Source organism: Chanodichthys erythropterus, chromosome 7 (genome assembly GCF_024489055.1).
Source record: "Chanodichthys erythropterus isolate Z2021 chromosome 7, ASM2448905v1, whole genome shotgun sequence".
NCBI lineage: Eukaryota > Metazoa > Chordata > Actinopteri > Cypriniformes > Xenocyprididae > Chanodichthys > Chanodichthys erythropterus.
This window is the reverse complement of record NC_090227.1, coordinates 43376531-43397317: the sequence shown is the minus strand read 5'-3', so window position 1 is coordinate 43397317 and position 20787 is coordinate 43376531. Positions and strand designations below refer to the sequence as shown.

Here is a 20787-nt window from a genome sequence, read left to right as displayed (position 1 = left end):
CGCGCTGACAGAAACTGCATCAACTAATTCCCACTTCTCCAGCCCGTGCGCCCCACAGATCAACACGACAGTAATGCAGCGGGGTGTCTGTCACCAGAAAGATGGCATCGACCTCTAAAGCAGATTACACACGACCGCGTCCCGTCATCCTTACCGTTCTGAGATGATACGTATGGGAGCATCACGTTCCCGTGGATGAGGAGCAGCGCGAGCATCCCCGTGTAGGACAGCATCCTGCAGGAGGAGAGAGACGGGACACGGCGAGCTGAGGATGAGCGCGGAGCGGCTTCAGCCGCAGAGGATGGCGGAGGAGGAGCGCGGACGGACGGCGAGAAACGCGACAGGCGCTGCGCGGCTCTGCTGCATGGAGGACGGATGAGGATGAGGACGCTGCTGCTGCCCGGCGCTCAGGGATGCTGATGCTGCTGCTGCTGATGATGATGATGATGATGGGCCATCGGAGTGTCCGTCATCTCGAAGAACCTTCAGCTGTCAGTGCGCGCACCCCGAGGCTCATTCGCGCGCATCATCAGCTGTCGGCGCGCGCTCTCGTTCGCTGTGCCTCGAGCGCATCAGCTCTGCGCAGCTTCAGCGCCATTCAGTCGCTGTGGAGTTCAAAAACATCACAGTAACACGCAGTACAATGGAGATATAGTTTCAGTGTGTTTGTATTAAGATATAGAGGGCGATAATGGTGACACATTTTACTCCAATTAATATTTCTTACCTGTAGATTATTTCTGAAAGACAATTTATTGTAAATACAAACTTTGTACTGCATTCCCAACAATAACCCACCATATTATATATATATATATAAATATATATATATATATATATATGTAAACTAAAATTCAAATATCATATTTTTGTAATATCTGTTGAGTAACATAATAAAACCATATTGATATACATATATATTATATATATATATATATATACACACACACACACATCTATATCTATCTATCTATATTATATTATCATATTTTTGTAATATCTGTTGGGTAACATAATAAAACCATATTGATATTAAGACAAGACAAATATATATATATATATATATATATAAATGTCAGCTTGGGGCAAGTTGTCACATTTTTTTATATGTTTTAAATGTTGCAATTTTATAAAATGTATTAATTATAATCTCTATCGGCCAAAACAACATTATTGTAGGCAACTTTTTTGCATAATAAAAGTTAATATAATCTCTCCATTATAGAGACATGCATATATATACTTTTTTTCCAGGTGGAAAAAAAAATAAAAATTGTATTGTTCCATTTCATTTAATGAATAATAAATCATAACAAATAATAAAACTGAAAAAAAAAATGCAAAAAAGTTGCCTACAATAATGTATTAATGTTGTTTTTGCCGATAGAGATTATAATTAATACATTTTATAAAAATGCAACATTTAAAACATATAAAAAAAATGTGACAACTTGCCCCAAGTTGACACACATATATATATATATATATATATATATATATATATATATATATATATATATATATATATATATATATTATATATTATATTACACTTTTGTTCTCTTGTCTTAATATCAATATGGTTTTATTATGTTACCCAACATATATTCTAAAAATATATTTGAATTTTAGTTTGGAGGACAAAATTACTAGCCCCGATCTCCCTTGTACCATGGTACTGAATAAATACCATATTCATGCACAATTGCATTCAAATGGTACTCCATTAAATGAAAATAGCCTACTCCAAAGAATAGTATGCATGGTAGTATAATGGTACTTTTTTATTAATGTCTCAAGGCTTCCATGGAACATTTATCTAGGGCACTACCGAGATTTTCACCAAGAAATCATGTTATCCACACAGTGTGATCGTGAGCTCGTCATTAACACACAGTCAGTCAGGATTAAGAGCTGAAGAGAATCATGACCTCTGTCTGCACACGCTCACATTCACACAGCGCCATCTGATGGACAAATGCAGCACACAAATCCTCTCTGGAAAACCAGGTATGGATTGCTCCTCTAGTTTTATGAAACAGAGTATCTTGGTATTAAATAAAACAATGAGAATATTGTGAATTGATACACTCTTAAATGGAATCTTTCTATTGCATCACTTTTGGAACCTTCACTTTTTAGAACGTATTAAATGCATTTAAACAACAGTTCTTTCTGGTTCTCGAATCTGATTGGCTGAGAGGCGTGTAATATTCTAGTGATAGCAGCACTCCTACCTTTTCACCGTTTGTATCACTCCACTTGAAGCGACTGTCATGGCGGCCGAGCAAATCTGCCGTATTTTTACAAATACTACACTTGTTGTTCCACGAACTGTAGTTTTAAGTTTTTTTTAGACGAGAATGTAGTTGTTTAGACCTGAAATATGTGACTTATATTTAATCATAGCGCCTATTTTACAATTTGTTCAGACGTTTTCGGAGATGTGAGCTCCAGGCCGTTCAGTGCTCGAGTACCCGCCGAGAACAGCTTCATCTCGGCCAGAGCGTCGTGGATTTGCCGCTGGCTCTTATAGTGGTTTAAACATGAGATATAATTAGTTTTGGGTACATAAAACAGGCAATCTTTGGTCTTATTAATCTATTTCTTGATCCTGAACAAATCGAATCGCTGTGTTAAATTTAATAATTACGTTTGACTGAATTGTACAACTGTGTTTATTATCTATTGTCATTTATAATGGCTGTTGTTCTTAATTTAAAAATTGCTGTTCAATAAATATCTAATATAAATAATATGTTGTATTTGGTATTGAGAAAGGTCATTAGTGCGTAATATGGATTAAGTTTGAAAGTTACATAAATACGCCTTTAAATGGCGGCAAACTTACGCGTGAATGAGTCGCAAGAGACTTTTAAATTGAAAGGGACTTTTGTAAACAAAGGATGATGTTTTAACTGTAAAAAAAAGACAAATACAAAGATCGCTTTCCTCAGCTGACATTTAAACAGACTTTGTAATAGATTTAATAAGGACATTGACCTGATGATTTAACTGCGTTATTTACACACTCATGCCATTGAACTGTTGTATAAATGCAATATCACACTCGTAGCCGTGCATTATGGCTGTATATCATCATGATGTGATTACCTACAGCGAATGCTGATATAAAGCCATAATCGCACGACTACTCATGTGATATTGCTCATTTATTACATGATCTGCTTTTGATTATCGAGTTTTACTTACAATGAATAAATTAATGCAATCAAAATATTTTGAATTTACCTATTATTTTAAAAATTAAAAACATTCATGGTTCATTCTGTGATGCTTTTAAACACTACTGAAGGAGGAACATGCTGAACTTCTGATGTTTTGCCTTCACTATCTACTAATTTTTGTTTTCTAAAGAAATTCGTGTGTAAGCACAATTTATATGTGTCTATCAAACAAACTGTGCAAGCAGAAGCCTTTAGGGTAAAAGGTTTTAGGGTCACACACTTTTGCCTGGTTGTGTTTGCATTTCTAAGGATTCTTTTAAAAAAGGCTCCCAGGAGTAAAGGCGACCCTAAACAAAGCTCATGAGTTGAGAATGATTCTGATGACACAGCACGTCCAGATCCGCAGCGCCCAATAACAGAGCGGACACTTTTCCCTCCACTTTACTCAAGCACGTCAATGAAAGAAACATTTAAATGGAAGCCACACCCGCCGCCCGCCGTGAGCCAATCATCCGCAGAGGAGAGGTGCGGGACGACACACCCACCTTTGTTCCGAGCCAATGGGAACGGAAAGGTCAGGAGGGGGAAAACTTGCCCCAGGATCAATTCGTCTCGCATCAGTGAACCTTCTGCAAATGTGTGGGAGGAATTTGACCAGCTCTCCTCTGACTCTCAGGTGTTGTTAGTATGGGAAGTCGACAACAATGGCTTACGAGACTGAAGAATGAACTGAGCAACAGTCCTCTGGTGTCCAACGTGGCCTTCGGCTTCATCCTGATGGGACTGGAGAAGTTGGTGGAGCTGGAGTTTGAGTGTCCGTGTAATCCGGCCTGGAACGGGCTGTTTTCCTCCGCATTCTTCATCATTCCCGCCGTCATGGCCTTGGCGCTGATGATGATCATTCAGGGATGCAGGTGTGACATCTGGTGCAGGAGGACCGTGTCCCTGTCTGGTTTCGTTCCCGCCGTGGTCTGGTTGATCCTGCTCTTCCTGGACGGTCAGTATTTCGCCTGCGCGATGACAGACTGGCACGGACGCTTCGTGATCGTGGACAAAGCTGCTCCGCAGAAATGGTGCGAGCCCACTCAAGAGGAGAGCGTCACTCCTCAGGAACTCATGCTGCGCTCACAGCGACTGTTTGTGGAGTCTCAGGTGAGATCCGAAAGCCCGTCAGGACAGTTCTTGAGTCTTTACACACCAGTAGACCTCCTGATAGCTCTGTGTCACTTTCAAATGACAGTGACACATTTTTTAGAACTCTGAAGATACATTGAAACATTTGTAGAACTTTGAAGATACATTGAAACATTTGAAGTACTCCACAGATACATTGAAACATTTGTGGAATTCTGCTATAGAGAACATCTATAGAACTTTGATACTATCAATATCAATATTTATAGCTTAGTTCCTGTCTTGACTAGATTCTGTACCACCAATGAAACATTAGACATTAAATTTACTTCTTCTGTAAACAATTCATTTGTCCATTATAGTGGATGTACATGTTTTGTTAATGTGTCTATGATCATTTAATGGGGAAATCTCACAAAAACATGTGCAGGTCACATTTCAGCTCAAAATAAAATGAAAATAATGTTTTTTTTTTATTATTATTTTTTTTGCTTAAAGACAAATTAAGTTGACTTTTAGAAGCATAAATCTATATTCTATATAATTTGTAAAAGTATAAAAATAATGTATTACAATGAATAAAAAAATATACATTTTATATATTTTTAAATATATAAAATTAATGTTACTGTTAAAAATATTATTTTAAATTAAAAACAAAATATATATATTAAAAAGTACAAGAAATACCACCATGATATATAAATATTTTACAATTTAAATAACTTTTGTTTTTGTTTTTTGGTAATACAATAATGAGAACAAGAGGGAAATGTGGTTATTAATAAATATTAAAATATATTCTAAATATTAAATAATATGAAAATGAATAATAATTATATATTTTATATATTATAATATATAAATAATAACAATATTAAAATATATATATATATATATATATATATATATATATATATATATATATATATATATATATATTTTTTTTTTTTATTATTATTATTAAAAAATATATGAAAAAAAATGTCACAATGCAAAAACAAATCCTGAAAAAGGCTTTATTTTCTTGAAAAATATAATTCTTTTTATTTTTAATGGTGAAATATGACCTGGACAAATTCAAAACAAGTTTTGTGTGATTCATCAACACCAAAATATATATTAAAAAGTACAACAAATACCATCATGATATATAAATATTTTACAATTTAAATAACCTTTGTTTTTGTTTTCTGGTAATACAGTAATAAGAACAAGAGGGAAATGTGGTTATTAATAAATATTAAAATATATTCTAAATATTAAATAATATGAAAATGAATATAATAATAATAATAATAAATTTTATATATTATAATATATAAATTTTATATATTATAATATATAAATAATATAATATATATATATATATGTTAATAATAAATATGAAAAAAAAAAATGTCACAATGCAAAAACAAAACCTAATAAAGGCTTTTTTTTCTTGAAAAATATTTTCCTTTTTTATTTTAAATGGTGAAATATGACCTGGACAAATTCAAAACAAGTTGTGTGTGATTCATCAATGCCATTATGTTACAAATACAAATTTGAAGTCCTCTTTAAACATCTAATTGACCAGTAAACCCCTATCAAATCACTAGTTTCACATTACACCGTTTCTCTGTCTCTTTAACAGGTGATCGGCATAGTGCTGCTCATTTTTATCTGTTTCGGACTGGTCGTGTACGTGATCAGAGAAAGCTGCCAGCAGGAGATGGAAACTCAAGATGCCAATGTGGCGGAGATGACCCTCTACAGCTCCAGCTGATAGCAGAAGAAAAACACTTGTGTCACAAGCCCTTCTGTAACCATCTCTTTACGTTACAGTGTTCATGTAATAGCGCAGTGAGTAACACACAAGAACATGTACTTACAGGGATGATTCAAAATGAAGATTCAGTCATTTACTCACCCTCAAGTGTGCCAGACTTGTATGACTTTCTTTCTTCTGTGGAGTAAAGGACACGTTCTGAAGACTGCTCGCTCTTTCACTGCAACTGAATGAATGAATGAGGACTGAAGCTGCTGAATGATTCGTCCATGAATCACACTGATCCGATCGTGACGGGAAAACAGTCGGTGAACAATTTCACAAACAAGACTTTACTCTACTTTTATGGTGCCTTTTTGAAGTTTGAAAAATTAAATTGCATGGAAAAGAGCAAAAACATCACAATTATCCAGTAACACTTCACATTAGTTAACATGAACTAATAATGAACTGCACTTTTACAACATTTATTAATCTTTGATAATGTTAATTTAAACATTTATTAATACATTATTAACATCTTGTTAACATTAGTTAAATCACTGTGAGCATTAACAAACAATGAACTCATGTTAACGAAGATTAGTAAATACAGTAACAAATGCATTGCTCATGGTTAGTTCATGTTATTGTAAAGTGTTATCAATTATCCTTAAGGAAGTAATAAAGTCATACAGCTTTAGATCAACAAGAGGGTGAGTAGTTAAGTTTTCGGAGGGAACTAACACCAGAAAGTGGCCGTTTACAAGAACAGAGAAGATTATACGAGTTAAAAAAAAGTTTTGCATTGAGACATTATGACATTATCCAACAAAATTCAATATATCTTTAAAATGTATTAAAAATAATTGATTAATAATTGTTTTTTTAATTAAATTCAAAATAAGTTTTAAAAAGCGCTGTAATACTACTATGATGAATGAATAATTTACAAGTTAAATAATGTACTTGTATGTATTAAAGTAATGAGAGCTAGAGGGAAATGTGCTTAATATTCATGAACATTGTCACAATGTAAAAAATATCCTGTCAAGCCATTAAACACAGTAATACATACAAGGACACAGAAAGGGGCTGTTCACAAGGCTCACATGACACATTCTCATGCAGAAGAATTAATATGTGTTTTAACTGCAAATTAAACCCTTTGCAACACTAGCTCATAGATTTCCAATGCAAATGCATTAATGCAAACATGCTTGAAGCCAAATGAAAGTCATTGTCTGTGTCAATCAGCAACAATCACAGATGCTGTGCATTGAGATGTTATGGAGCAACATGTAAATACATTCTGTTTACTAGTGTAATTCATTATATTAGCAAATAAAACGCATAAAAATGTGCAGAAATTATACCATCAAAAGCAATAACTTCAAGTATAATGTGTATCCTCTGGTTTAATAGTGTAGTATAATTTTTGCACGTTTTTTTCTGAGTGTCACTGTAATAAAGCAGTTTGATTGACATGATAATTGCTGTTATTATAACCAAAATGAGTGATTGTACAGTAATCCATACATCAGCACACAATCATGAGAAACCGGGGTTTAAACAGTTTAAGGATTCAGGAAATACTATGTAAATAAACAACCCATATCACTTTATGTTCCCATCATGCAATTGTAACACACAATATCTTTTGTTTGCATGTTTTATTTTTATATCTATGTGATGTTTCTGCATTTGAATATTACTCTAGACTCTTTATATAGACGTTGTATCAGGAGTGCTCATGTACAAAATAAAATGATATATATATTCAATTTCAGTACTTCCTCGTGTAAAATAAAATACATTTTAATTGACTGTCATCCAGACTGTTTAAAAGCTGTTATCCTCGCAATCAGCTGTAATTGCTCTGAAGACGTGCAGCAGTGATTAAACACTGTCGGATATTAAAGCGTTTTCAGTCATTACAGCGGTGGAAGAGGGTTGAGCGTCACCTCTATTAGACTCGAGTCCCGCAGGTCACTGTAATACATCACCGTAATTACAGACGGGACAAAACCCCTCTAATGATGTGCTAATGGTTTCTGGACGGGATAATAGTGGGAGAAATCATTTCAATCTTAAAGTCAACGTGAAATCACATATTTACTTTCTTAATACATATCTTAATGTGAACAATTCATCAGTGAACGTTATTCTGTAGAAATGCTCTAACTCATGCAGTGTGAGCTACTGTTAATGCTGAAATATAATATATAAATATATTTGTGCATTGCAGAAATACATCACATTAGACAACATTTAATCAGAATTCACATGGTAAATCTCTGTTACGTTAACGGAAGTTAAAAATGTTTTATTTTATTATTAAATTAAAAATGTTGATATAATCAGTAAAACCACATAAACAGACCAAAAAAATGGAGAGAAAAGCACTTATATACAAAACTGTAATATATACACTGCTATTCAAAAGTTTGGAATAATTAATATTATTTAATGTTTTCTTCGGTTCAACAAGTCTGCATTTATTTGATCAAAAATTGCAGTAAAAATGTGAAATATTTTTACAATTTAAAACAGCTGTTTTCTATGTGAATATATAGTAAAGTGTAATTTATTCCTGTGATCAAAGCTGAATTTTCAGCATCATTACTCCAGTCTTCAGTGTCGCATGATCCAAACTAATATGCACATATATACTGTATATACACGCACACAAAACAATGGTCATTTGGACACATTACTATTTTTAATGCCTTGAAAAAGTCTCTTCTGCTCATTAAGGCTGCATTTATTTGATCAAAAATACAGAAAAAAAAACAGTAATATTGTCAAATATTATTACAATTTAAAATAATGGTTTTCTATTTTAATATACCATAAAATGTAATTTATTTCTGTGATCAAAGCTGAATTTTCAGCATCATTACTCCAGTCTTCAGTGTCACATGATCCTTCAGAAATCATTCTAATATGATTTATTATCAATGTTGTGCTGCTTAATATTTTTTATAACCCGTGATGCTTTTTTCAGAATTCTTTGAATAAAAAGTTAAAAAAGAACAGCATTTATTTAAAATAGAAATATTTTGTAACAATACACCATTTAAAAGTTTGGGGTCAGTAATATATTTCTTTCTTTCTTTTTTCTTTCTTTCTTTTTTTTAAATTAAATTATTTTTGTAAGTAATATGCATTGCTAAGGACTTCATTTGGACAACTTTAAAGATGATTATTCAGCAATGATGTGTTGAATTGATAAAAGTAAAGATTTATATATAAATACATACATATACATTTATATATGTGACCCTGGATCACAAAACCAGTCATAAGGGTATTTTTTTTTTTTAAATTTACAATATTTGGCTGAGATACAACTATTTGAAAATCTGGAATCAGAGTGTGCAAAAAAAAAAAAAAAATCAAAATATTAAGAAAATGGTCTTTAAAGTTGTCCAAATGAAGTCCTGAGCAATGCATATTACTTACAAAAATACATTTTTGATATATTTATGGTAGGAAATTCACAAAATATCTTCATGGAACATGAACTTTACTTAATATCCTAATGATTTTTGGCATTTAAAAAAAAAAAAAATATATATATATAATATATATATATATATATATATATATATATATATATATATATATATATATATATATATATATATATATATATATATATATATATATATATATATACGTATAGTCCAAAAGTTTGGAACCACTAAGATTTTTAATGTTTTTAAAGAAGTTTCGTCTGCTCACCAAGGCTACCTTTATTTAATTAAAAATACAGTAAAAACAGTAATATTGTGAAATATTATTACAATTTAAAATAACTGTTTTCTATGTGAATATATAGTAAAATATAATTTATTCCTGTGATGCAAAGCTGAATTTTCAGCATCATTACTCCAGTCTTCAGTGTCACATGATCCTTCAGAAATCATTCTAATATGCTGATCTGCTGCTCAAGAAACATTTAATGTGTACAGTACAAAATATTTGTGTACGATATATTTTTTTCAGGATTATTTGATGAATAGAAAGTTCAAAAGAACAGTGTTTATCTGAAATCTAACCTTTTTTAACATTATAAATGTATTTACTGCCACTTTTAATTGATTTAATGCATCCTTGCTGAATAAAAGTATTCATTTCTTTAATTTATTTTCAAAAAAATAAAAATAAAAATTCTTACTGACCCCAAACTTTTGAACGGTAGTGTATAATGCTACAGAAGCTTTGTATTTCAGATAAATGCTGTTCTTTTGAACTTTCTATTCATCAAGGAATCCTGAAAAAAAAAGTACACAACTGTTTTCAACATTGAAAATAATTAATGTTAATGTTTGTTAATGTTAATGTTAAAAATAATGTTTCTTGAGCAGCAAATCAGCATATTAGAATGATTTCTGAAGGATCATGTGACACTGAAGACTGGAGTAACGATGCTGAAAATTCAGCTTTGATCACAGGAATAAATTACTTTGTAAAATATATTTAAATAGTACACAGTTATTTTAAATTGTAATAATATTTATTTCGTAATATTTATTAAATTAATATTAAATTAAATAATTAATTAAATAAATAAATATTAAATTAATATTTAATATTTATTAATAATATTACTGTTTTTACTGTATTTTTAATTAAATAAATGTAGCCTTGGTGAGCAGACGAAACTTCTTTTAAAAACATTAAAAATCTTAGTGGTTCCAAACTTTTGGACTGTACTGTATCTCGATTTTTCTTTTATGCCAAAAATAAAAAAAAATTATTTCCACAACCTTTCAAGACACCCTCAAACTCAATCTTGTTTTGCTCGTGTTCTTTTTGCACATAACCTGCAACATAAACATTTAATCACCTTAAATATAATAAAAACTATAAACGACACAATCGACACTAAGAGCGCTGCGACATCAACACTGTAATACGAGTACCAGGGCATCTTATACGAGTCGGTGCGCAGGTGAGCAGCGCCTCTGTGTCTCATGACGAACTCGATCCAGAAGATGGCGCTGTCTAATGGTTTTAATGGCGTGTCTCTGTGGAGTCTGGACAGCTTCTGCATGTTCGTTCTGTAGGACGGCTCATTAAGCACTTCCTGTAAGGCGTCTTTGAATATACTTCTATCTATGGTGGCGATGTCCACAACCTTCGCTACACCTCTGTGTCTCATTTTGGAAATGTTATCATCCTGATCGAAAACAAGTGGCAGCCCGACTATTGGAACGCCATGGTAAATGGCTTCAAAAATACCATTAGTTCCTCCATGAGACACAAAAACCTTGGTTTTTGCATGTCCTAAGAGATCATTCTGCGGTAACCAGTTAACCAGTAACGTGTTGTTGCCCACAGTCGACGGTCGCTCTCCGGTGTATCTCCAAATCACTTTTTGGGGAAGCTGAGCGAACGCAGCGGCTATTTCATCGGCTATGTCGAGAGGAAGCTGCCCAACTAACGTTCCTAAAGACATTATAATGACGCCGTGCTCTCCAGAGCTTTGCACGAAGTCCTCAAGATCCCTCGGAAGCTCTTTTGAGGGTTTGCATTGGAAACCGCCAATGTAAACGACATTTGGCATGGTTGGGCGAGGAAATTCAAAGACAAAATCCACCCTCATGAGCCAAATATCAGCAGCTTGGAATAATTCAAAATAGTCCAAATCAGGGCCGAAATATCGGCTGCACAAAGCGCTGTAATGAGGACCAACGGTGCGCTGGTAAAGCAAACGCCGAAATGTGTAAAACAGCATGTTATACGTTCTCTGAAGAAAAGTCATGTTGTCGGTCAGCTGAGAAGGTGGGAAGGGAACGTAGGACAGCGGAGACGGGGCTATTGTGAAATGAGCTTCTCCGTGAACGGTCCATCGGACGTTAAAGACGAGAGGCAGATTGAGATAGTGAGCGAGAACAACACCTCCTCCGTTCGCGGGATCGGTCAACATCAAGTCAAAGTTGGCTTGTTTGATCTGTTCTAACAGCGCAGGTTCCTTCTCAATTATATGAATCACCATTTCGCAAATCTTCCTGTGCATTTCGGAAAATCTGTCCTTGAGGTCCATGTCCAGTCTGAATCTGGTCCACGCCGGTTGCCGCTGGCGTTTGATCTGCAGTTGTTTAGAAACAAAACCGCGGTAGAACTCGTCGTCTCCTCCCAGTGGGAACGGGACGGTCATGGAGACGTAGTGCGGCGACGTCTCTGAGATGTACCAGCTGTCGAGGGCCCGGATCACGGTGATCTGATGGCCTCTGGAGTGAAGCTCCTGGATCAGAACATTCATGTTAACCCAGTGACTGCCTTCATGAGGAAACACCAGGACTTTCCCACAGTGCGCTGGGACGGTCAGGGTTAGAATGATGCTTGAGATATAGATAAAATCCATCCTTATTGGAGGAGTGCAACGTCTTTCTGAAAGACAAACAGCGGATGATGTTCAGCATTTATCAGACAAGCTTTAGCAAATCTGTGGGATTGAATAGATTTAACCCTCTGGTGCTGTTCAGTCAATTTTGACCCAAACATTTTACGTTTTGTTTTTCTACTTCATCAGTACAAAACTTGGTAAAGGTTTTGGCACTTGCTTTGTGAACACAAAAAAAAAGACATGATTTGAAAAGGTTAAATGGTCCTGAAAAATAGTCACATTTGTATTGTATGCAGTCAAAAATTAGCGCATTGGAAATTAATGGGAAGCGATTTTCATCTAGTGGAAGCGTTTGGTACTGCAACCAAACACATTCTTACTGAAAGCTCATTTTTTGTGATATCAACCTCAGATTTGGAACACAACTTGTTTAGATTGAAGGCTTTGATTTTTCTAACAGTTATAGAGTAAAATGTGTTTTGGAAAATATATAATTCATAAAAAATTGTATTTTTGTGCATTTTGCATAACAATAAATTTAAATTTACAGCAATTATCTGCCAAGTGTCATCTCTAAAAAGAGACCAAACTTCATTCTGTTGCTCCAAAGTTTTCAAGATTTATGACGGTTTAAGTTGGAAATTTCATTTTCAGGTCCATGCTCAAAAAGTGAAAAAATTGATTACAAATACTGCATAAATATAATTTAGTACCATAAAATCCCCTAAAAATACAAAAAAACATTAAAAAAAACATTATTGAACTAAAATATAGTACAATCATTTCATTGAAAAAAAAAAAAAAAAAACACCTGAACAGTACCAAAGGGTTAAACTGAATTTCACAGAAATTACCCAAAAATACAGTAAAATGTTGTTTTCTGGACTCATTAATAGTGACACAAGGTACCTGGACAGGATACAATTTTTGTCCCCCACTTTTCCAAATCTTCACATTCTGTAAAAACTGGTTAAAACCATAAGAGTAAACAGATGCAGATCTTACAGTATATACAGTAATCTTATATGAAGGTTCAAGGTGGCAGAACACTTTATTTAAAGGATTAGTTCATGTCTTTCTTTCTTCAGTCGAAAAGAAAAGAGGAAATCATTCCAGGATTTTTCTCCATATAGTGGACTTCACTGGGGTTCAACGGGTTGAAGGTCCAAATGTCAGTTTCAGTGCAGCTTCAAAGAGCTCTACATGATCCCAGACGAGGAATAAGAGTCTTATCTAGAGAAACCATCGACCATTTTCTAATAAAAATAAACATTTATATACTTTTTAAGCACAAATGCTCGTCTTGCACTGCTCTGCGATGAGCCATGCATGACGTAATCATGTTGGAAAGGTCACGTGTGACATAGGCGGAAGTACCGATCCAGTGTTTACAAAGAAAACATGCAAAAAAAGTCAAACGGCCTTTACTAAAAAATGCAAAACAATGTTGTCAGATGAAGTGGAGTTTTTCGCTCTACTGTGGTACTTCCACCCGTGTCATGTGTGACCTTAAAAAGTATATAATTTTTATTTATTTATTTTAGGAAATGACCAATCGTTTCTCTAGATAAGACTCTTATTCCTCGTCTGGGATCATGTAGAGCTCTTTGAAGCTGCACTGAAACTGACATTTGGACCTTCAACCTGTTGAACCCCAGTGAAGTCCACTATATGGAGAAAAATCCTGGAATATTTTCATTAAAAACCTTCATTTCTTAATTTCTGACTGAAGAAAGAAAGACATGAACATCTTGGATGACATGGGGGTGAGTAAATTATCAGGAAATTTGAATTCTGAAGTGAACTAATCCTTTAAGAGCAATAATCATTTCACTTTAAATCCAGGATGCACAGCAGATTTGTTACTGTTTTAACAGAATCTGATCTTTTATTAAAAATGTATTCATCATTTTGACACTCAGTGCTTCAGTTTCTCTGCCTGGTGAATTGTTGATTTGTTTCGGCATGTGTTCTGACATGCTGTTCTTGCACAACCTTCATGTGTGTCTCCAGGAAACACTATTTCATGCAGTTTTATGTGGTTTTAGAGGGATTTGGGTGGTTGCACATTGTATTATTCATGTATAAAACTTTCCCCATTCACCAAACATCTACATAAATATGGATAACATGAATACAAGTCAACATGAAAATAAATCACTCTATTTACGTTCTTACTGTGAACATCAATACACATTAATTTAAACATAAAAACTTGCTCCATGTCTTTACTTTATCTTCATTATCTTTCCTTAAGAAATGCATCAGATTAACGAGATAAAATGGTTTGCAAATGCTGTTTCATACTGACAAACCATGTTGTTTACGTACTAAAAGTACTTTCTCTGGGAACAAACTCAAGGTTTATTCAAAACATGTTTTATCTTGATAATTATACTGTTTGCATATGCAAAAATACAAACATTGTAATTGGATTTATGGAATATTTTAGTGCGTCAAAGCGTCAAACTGTCCTGTTGAATTTCATCTAGACTGCATTTAAAGGGCCAGATCACCCAAAAATGAAAATTGTGTCATCATTTACTCACCCTTGAGTTGTTCCAAACCTGTATGAGTTTCTTTCTTCTGTCTTTCTTCTGCTGAACACAAAAGAAGATATTTTGAGTAACCAAAAATACTACGGAGGTCAATCAACTGTTTAAATGTCACTAGCACAACCTCATATCACAAGTGCTGTCCTTGTGTAATCAGACATTCAGAACAAAACTAACTGACATCACTTCCTGTTGGACTGTTGAAGCACATTTTGAGCATTGAACATCATGTAAAACACGTTACAAAAGGGACGTGGAAACCCAAGACAAAATCAAGCAGCAAGTCAATCATCCGCATCCCAGATTAATATATTTCAGATGGGTTTTTTCAAATCAAGATGTTCCTAACAGTGAACCTTAGACTTATTTAACCCTCATGCACTGTTCCATATATCATTTGAAAGCTTTCAGACCCCAGTTTTCATATTTGGAGACAAATATGAAAACTGAACAAATATCAAAAGAAATGACAGAGCAATAGAGACATTGCGATAGATTCTTCATTTGTGATGTGGTGCCAAACTATAACACTCGCTCTGATTTTTTCCGTATGTTTTTATATATGTGTTTTAAGGATTTAATTCAAATCAAATATTAACATTACTGCCCAAACGTCTTCTGAATAGGATATCTACTTCATAAATATTTTGAAAAATATGGATATGTTTCAGATCTATGGAAGTAAATTAATGCCAAATGGTTTTGAAATAAAAAGCTTGTTGAATTGAACTAATTGAAAAAAATATATGCATTACATTAGCTGTGCTTACATTTTGATGCATTGTATTTTTAAGGGCTGAAATTCAACATGGTTGTATATTTAAGCCGTGAATATTTCAATTCGAAATTTTCATTACTAAAAATTCAATAATTTATATTCACCTTTCAGATTTCACTTCCAACATATTAATTCTGTTTAAAAATACAACTTAAAAAATTCGATTAGCAATTTTCGGTCCACTTCCACAAATTCAGTGGTTCAAATTCAGCAGAAAATTCAACATTTCACATCGGGGAACTGCAGGCAGCCGCTAATGCGTGTTGACGAAGAGCAATGCAACCTCTATGATATTTTATCATATTTTTTTTAATTAGTGCAATTCAACAAGCTTTTTATTTCAAAAACATTTGGCATTAATTTACTTCCATACAGATCACTCAAACCATATATGGAAATCAAAGCGTCACCGGTGGAGTCTGAATGCCATCTAGTGGAAAGGTTTGGTACTGCATATGAAAAATCTTACTGAAAGTTGTTTTTTTGAGTTATCAACCTAAAATTTGGCACATAACTTGTTCAGATATTTAGCTTTAATTTTCTTTAAGTTTTATAGTTGAACATGTTTCGTAAAATATATCTTTATATAAAAAATATCATATATATATATATATATATATATGTATATATACGCGTTTAAAATTTTTCTTTTACAACTTTTTTTTTTTTTACATCTACAATAATCTGAAGTATTCCCTTTCAAAAGATACCAAACTTAAGTCGGTGCTCTGAAGTATTCAAGATTTTCAACAATTTTTGACATTTTTAAGTTATTTTCATATCTATTCTCAAAATGTGGGACAATTAACAGGTAAAACAACTTTATATTTCCACAAACTTTAAAAAATAAGAGCTGTTAAACTCAGTAAGACACTGGAACTTCAGGACTAGAGTTGGGGAGTTCTGACATTCAGCACAGAAGTGTTTTATTTTTTGGGTCTGTAGTTGATTTTGAATGGCTGTCTATACGGGTCAAATTGACCCACGGACAGTAATAACGTATATACTTTCTGTATGCACATTTCACAACATCAGCGTGTTGAAACTTTGCATGCATGTTCATGACCCTAAATGAGAAAAAGTCACAAAATTTCAAGAAAAATAATGTAGGTTAGACAGTATTTCAGACAGACTGAAAAAAGAAATGACAGCTCATTTTTGCAATATTGTTTTGTATTGAAATAAGTGAGGAAAGTGCTTTTTTTTTTTAGCTTTACAGAGTAGTAATAACAAAATATAACCATGTTATTGTTTTGGGTCTGCCTTAGAACATCAAAATATGCAAGTCAAATTTACCCGCAAACATTGCAAATGTTTAGTGTGTATGTCAAAATACATGAGTGTGCTGAAACTTTGCATGCATGTTCATGACCCTAAATGAGAAAAAGTCACAAATTAACTGATGTTTCTGACAACTCAAAAATCAAAACAGGTCAAACTGACCTGCAACAGAAAACAAGGGTTAATGTTTACAGGTGAATTTTATATCTGTCATCAATGCATAATCTATAAACACTGCGATCAGTCGCCTGGCACCACACTAAATGAGTACTAATATCGCTTTAAATCAATCTGCATAGCCATATTAACACATCCTAATGATCAACAAAGTATGAAATGTGATGCATATTGTGTATTTGACAATAAACTAATGTCCAGTTCATTGCAAACCCATGATTGTGTCATAGTTACCATAGTAAATAAACAATCAATAAAACTGTGGTTATTTGGTATCAACTGTAACTGCTCCCAATAAAATAAAATTAAAATAATGACAATTTACATAAAGATAATGATATAAAGACCATATATTGGTGCATTTTACAGTAGTATCTATGGTTATCATGCTATTTTGTTGTTAAGTCTTGATGTAAACAAGAACATCAGCGTTACTGATAGACATATTAATGAAGGGAGTTCAGTTCTCTCAAGGAAAAGTGAATTCTATTTCCGGAAGTAAGAGTCAACTCTCTCCCTTACTGCCCTCGACAACACTTTGTTTTAGGAAGAAAAACACTGAGCATTTAGAGTGTTCAATACATGCATCATGCAAATGCAACATTAAACGCACAGTATCAGTCCACAGACAAACAACGACCAGGCAACATGGAAGCTCATTTCTGACGGTACTATGAATGTTTCGGAAATTTTCACTGTCCAAAACTGTGCTTGTCCATCTGTAGATGTGTATAAAAGCTGTTATTGTTTTTAAAAAATAAAATAAATGAACTTACCAGCCGAACAGAGAGTGACAACAGTGTAGCAGCGAGCTCATGAGACACGCTTCTCTGTTTGGTGCGCGGAGGCGGAGCTCATGAATATTAACTACGTCATGTCCATGATGATTGGACACTCGCGTCATTACTATTCATAAGATATATTTCTATGTCATTCAGCACAGAATAATATTATTACACTCTAGATAAAATAAAAAATAAAAAAATAGCGATGAATTTAAATAAACAGTAGAAGTCTATAGCGGGTGCATAAATAATTCACATAAATACTTTTTTAATCTTTATTTTTATTTATTTTTTTATTAATGCTGAGTAACATAAGAACATTGTCAAGGAATTGCATACAAATACACACATTTAAAAAAATAAATAAATAAAAGATGACATAAGAATGCATACACTATCATTGACATGTAAGGAAAGCTTTTAAATACATGTATTTTCTTTAAACATTTCTTCATAATATTTTATAAATTGTAGAGATTTTTTGTTATTTATATAATGGAGAGATTTGAGAAGTGATATTAATTCAGTTTTGAAATGGGGATAGGATGGAATATTATTTGCAAACTTTTGTTTATGAATAAAGAATTTACCATATAAAATAAAGAAATTAACAATGTACTCAAGGGGTTAAAAATACTTTTTTAATCTTTGGAACCGAAGAGAAAATTCAGTGACGTCATATTTTAGTGATGTTTTGAAATAGTGACTACCTAAAGAGGGAAAATCTTTTAATAGATTTTGGGATTTTAGTTGCTTGTGTAATTACACAATTTCTATTAACCTATGAATTGATATCAGTTTTCTTGTGTTTGTATCATTTGTCATAATTTTTATGGTGTACTTATGAAGTGCCCTACTCAGTCATCATGTACTGTTATAATGATTTTGTAACAGAATTTTATTTCCAGCCATTCTTTAATAATTCTCAAAATATAGAGGAGACCGGGGCAAGTTGTCACACAGGAAATTATATCTTGATAAAATTATATAATTATATTATAGAAATGTCCAGTCACACAAATTAGTGTTTTCTCTATAGCAGTGGTCAAAGCTGTCATAAATTAGATTTTTTTTTTTTTTTTTTTTTTGTGAATTTGTTTTATTTGTTGCAATTTTAGACAGTTTATTAATTCGTTTCTGTTGGCCATAATATTTACTGGAGTAAAAAGTTCCTCAGAATCTCTTTGAGTTGAAAGAGATTGTAACATTGCTCAAACTGGCAGTCCAAACACTTTAACATCATGATAAATGGCTTCCTGAACTCTATTATTAGCTACAAGAAATAGGACATTCCTATTTTTTAATCATCTTATATTAAATAATCAGTAATATCACTAAAATAATATTTCACCAGACATTATGCATTAAAAAAACTAAACTATGAACAACATAACTTACCATTAGTCTGACCTCTCCATGTCGTCCAGAGTAAATGAAGTGTGATGTTGTCAAAAAACTGAAAATCTTTATTAGAAAATGAAGAATAATTATAATGAGAGGAGAATATCATTACAAATGTAGGTTTGAAACAAAACTAAAATTTCAATATCACCATATTTTATACAAGTTTGTTGATAAATAAATGAACAATACTGGCAAATTGTGACAACAATTGTGACAACATGCCCCGTTATTGTATTTTTACTGTAGTCAACACTTTAAAGTTTAAATTGACTTTCAAAAACAAAACAACAATGAGAAATATTCACTGGAGTAAAAAGTGACAAATTTGATTCAAGATCCCTGTATAAATGTATTCTTTATTTCACGGATCCTGTTATTTCTGCTTTAAACTAATACACAGCGAAATCCCCAGAGTTAAATCAACTCTACTCAGAGTAGATATGGTCCCTCTCTAAATAGTGTTAAAATAACACTGAAGCAGAGTTAAAGTTAGTGAGATAATAAAGCAATTAATTAAGTAATGATTGCACAGTAGTGATGAACACCTGCTGTTAACAAGCAGAATCACTGAAGAAATAAAAAACACAAGAACTACAAGTGACTTTAGTCACAGCCTTATTATTTGCTTAATTATCTCATTAACTTTAACTCTGCTTGAGTGTTATTTTAACACTATTTAGAGAGGGACCATATGCACTCCGAGCAGAGCTGATGATTAATAACTAATACATTGTTAGCTAACTGCATGATTTGTACAATTGTGAAATACATAACTTCGGCTCCTCTGATAACAGATCATCTGTGTAACGTAGACACATGCATTTTCTGTACAGCTGTTTTGAAACGATATGTATTGTGAAAAGGATAAATCTCCATTACAGAAATATCAGATATAGATTCAACCCGGACGCCGAATCCCTGCCAGAAGATCAATCGTCTCTCAGCCTATACTATAGCAAGCATTGCAAGAGCAGGGAAATAAGTAAAATAAAGTATAAAATGACATGAACAATACTAATAATAAAATGATTAAATGATAAAATGAATACATGTAAATCATATAATAATAATGAATAAATGATAAATCAAATGACAACTGCATAAATGACTAATGATTATGAAATTAAACATAAAAACAAAGAAAACAGTTTGCTTTCTTACAGTAAAACACACGGTTGTTATTGAAAACGCTGAAATGATGCAGGACTCGTCCAGGATTCATCTCGGCCTGTAAACTTGTTCTCTGTGTGGAAGATGTACAACAAATCAACTGTTATATTCATTAGTTTATGTCTATTAATAAAGAATAAACATGCATGAAAATATGCCGTCAAATAGAACCATGAAATCTGAAAACTGACAACTTCATCTTTGTCT

The 20787-nt window shown here is 32.9% G+C and overlaps 2 protein-coding genes across 6 annotated transcripts in view; both read right to left on the bottom strand.

Moving 5' to 3' along the window:
- Positions 1–773, bottom strand: part of nptnb (neuroplastin b) — a 48899-nt gene extending 48126 nt beyond the window's left edge. For all 3 annotated transcript variants that reach the window (XM_067389470.1, XM_067389472.1, XM_067389471.1), the window contains exon 1: positions 155–773. In XM_067389470.1, coding sequence (XP_067245571.1) covers positions 155–233 — 79 coding nt within the window. In that variant the 5' untranslated portion in view covers positions 234–773. The remainder of the gene's footprint in view (positions 1–154) is intronic.
- A 9725-nt stretch (positions 774–10498) lies between these two features.
- ugt5f1 (UDP glucuronosyltransferase 5 family, polypeptide F1) lies at positions 10499–18065 on the bottom strand. Of its 3 annotated transcripts, none has more exons than XM_067390656.1 (3): positions 17998–18065; positions 14980–15030; positions 10499–12474 (listed from the first exon to the last, which is right to left on the bottom strand). In XM_067390656.1, the coding sequence occupies exon 3, from the start codon at positions 12446–12448 to the stop codon at positions 10868–10870; it is 1581 nt and encodes a 526-aa protein (XP_067246757.1). In that variant the 5' UTR covers positions 12449–12474; positions 14980–15030; positions 17998–18065; the 3' UTR covers positions 10499–10867. The 3 variants fall into 3 exon arrangements, with proteins under 3 accessions (XP_067246757.1, XP_067246758.1, XP_067246759.1); XM_067390657.1 differs by having other exon boundaries at positions 14980–15027; positions 17998–18047; XM_067390658.1 differs by lacking the exons at positions 14980–15030; positions 17998–18065 and adding an exon at positions 13340–13505.
- Between the last annotated feature and the right edge of the window lie 2722 nt (positions 18066–20787).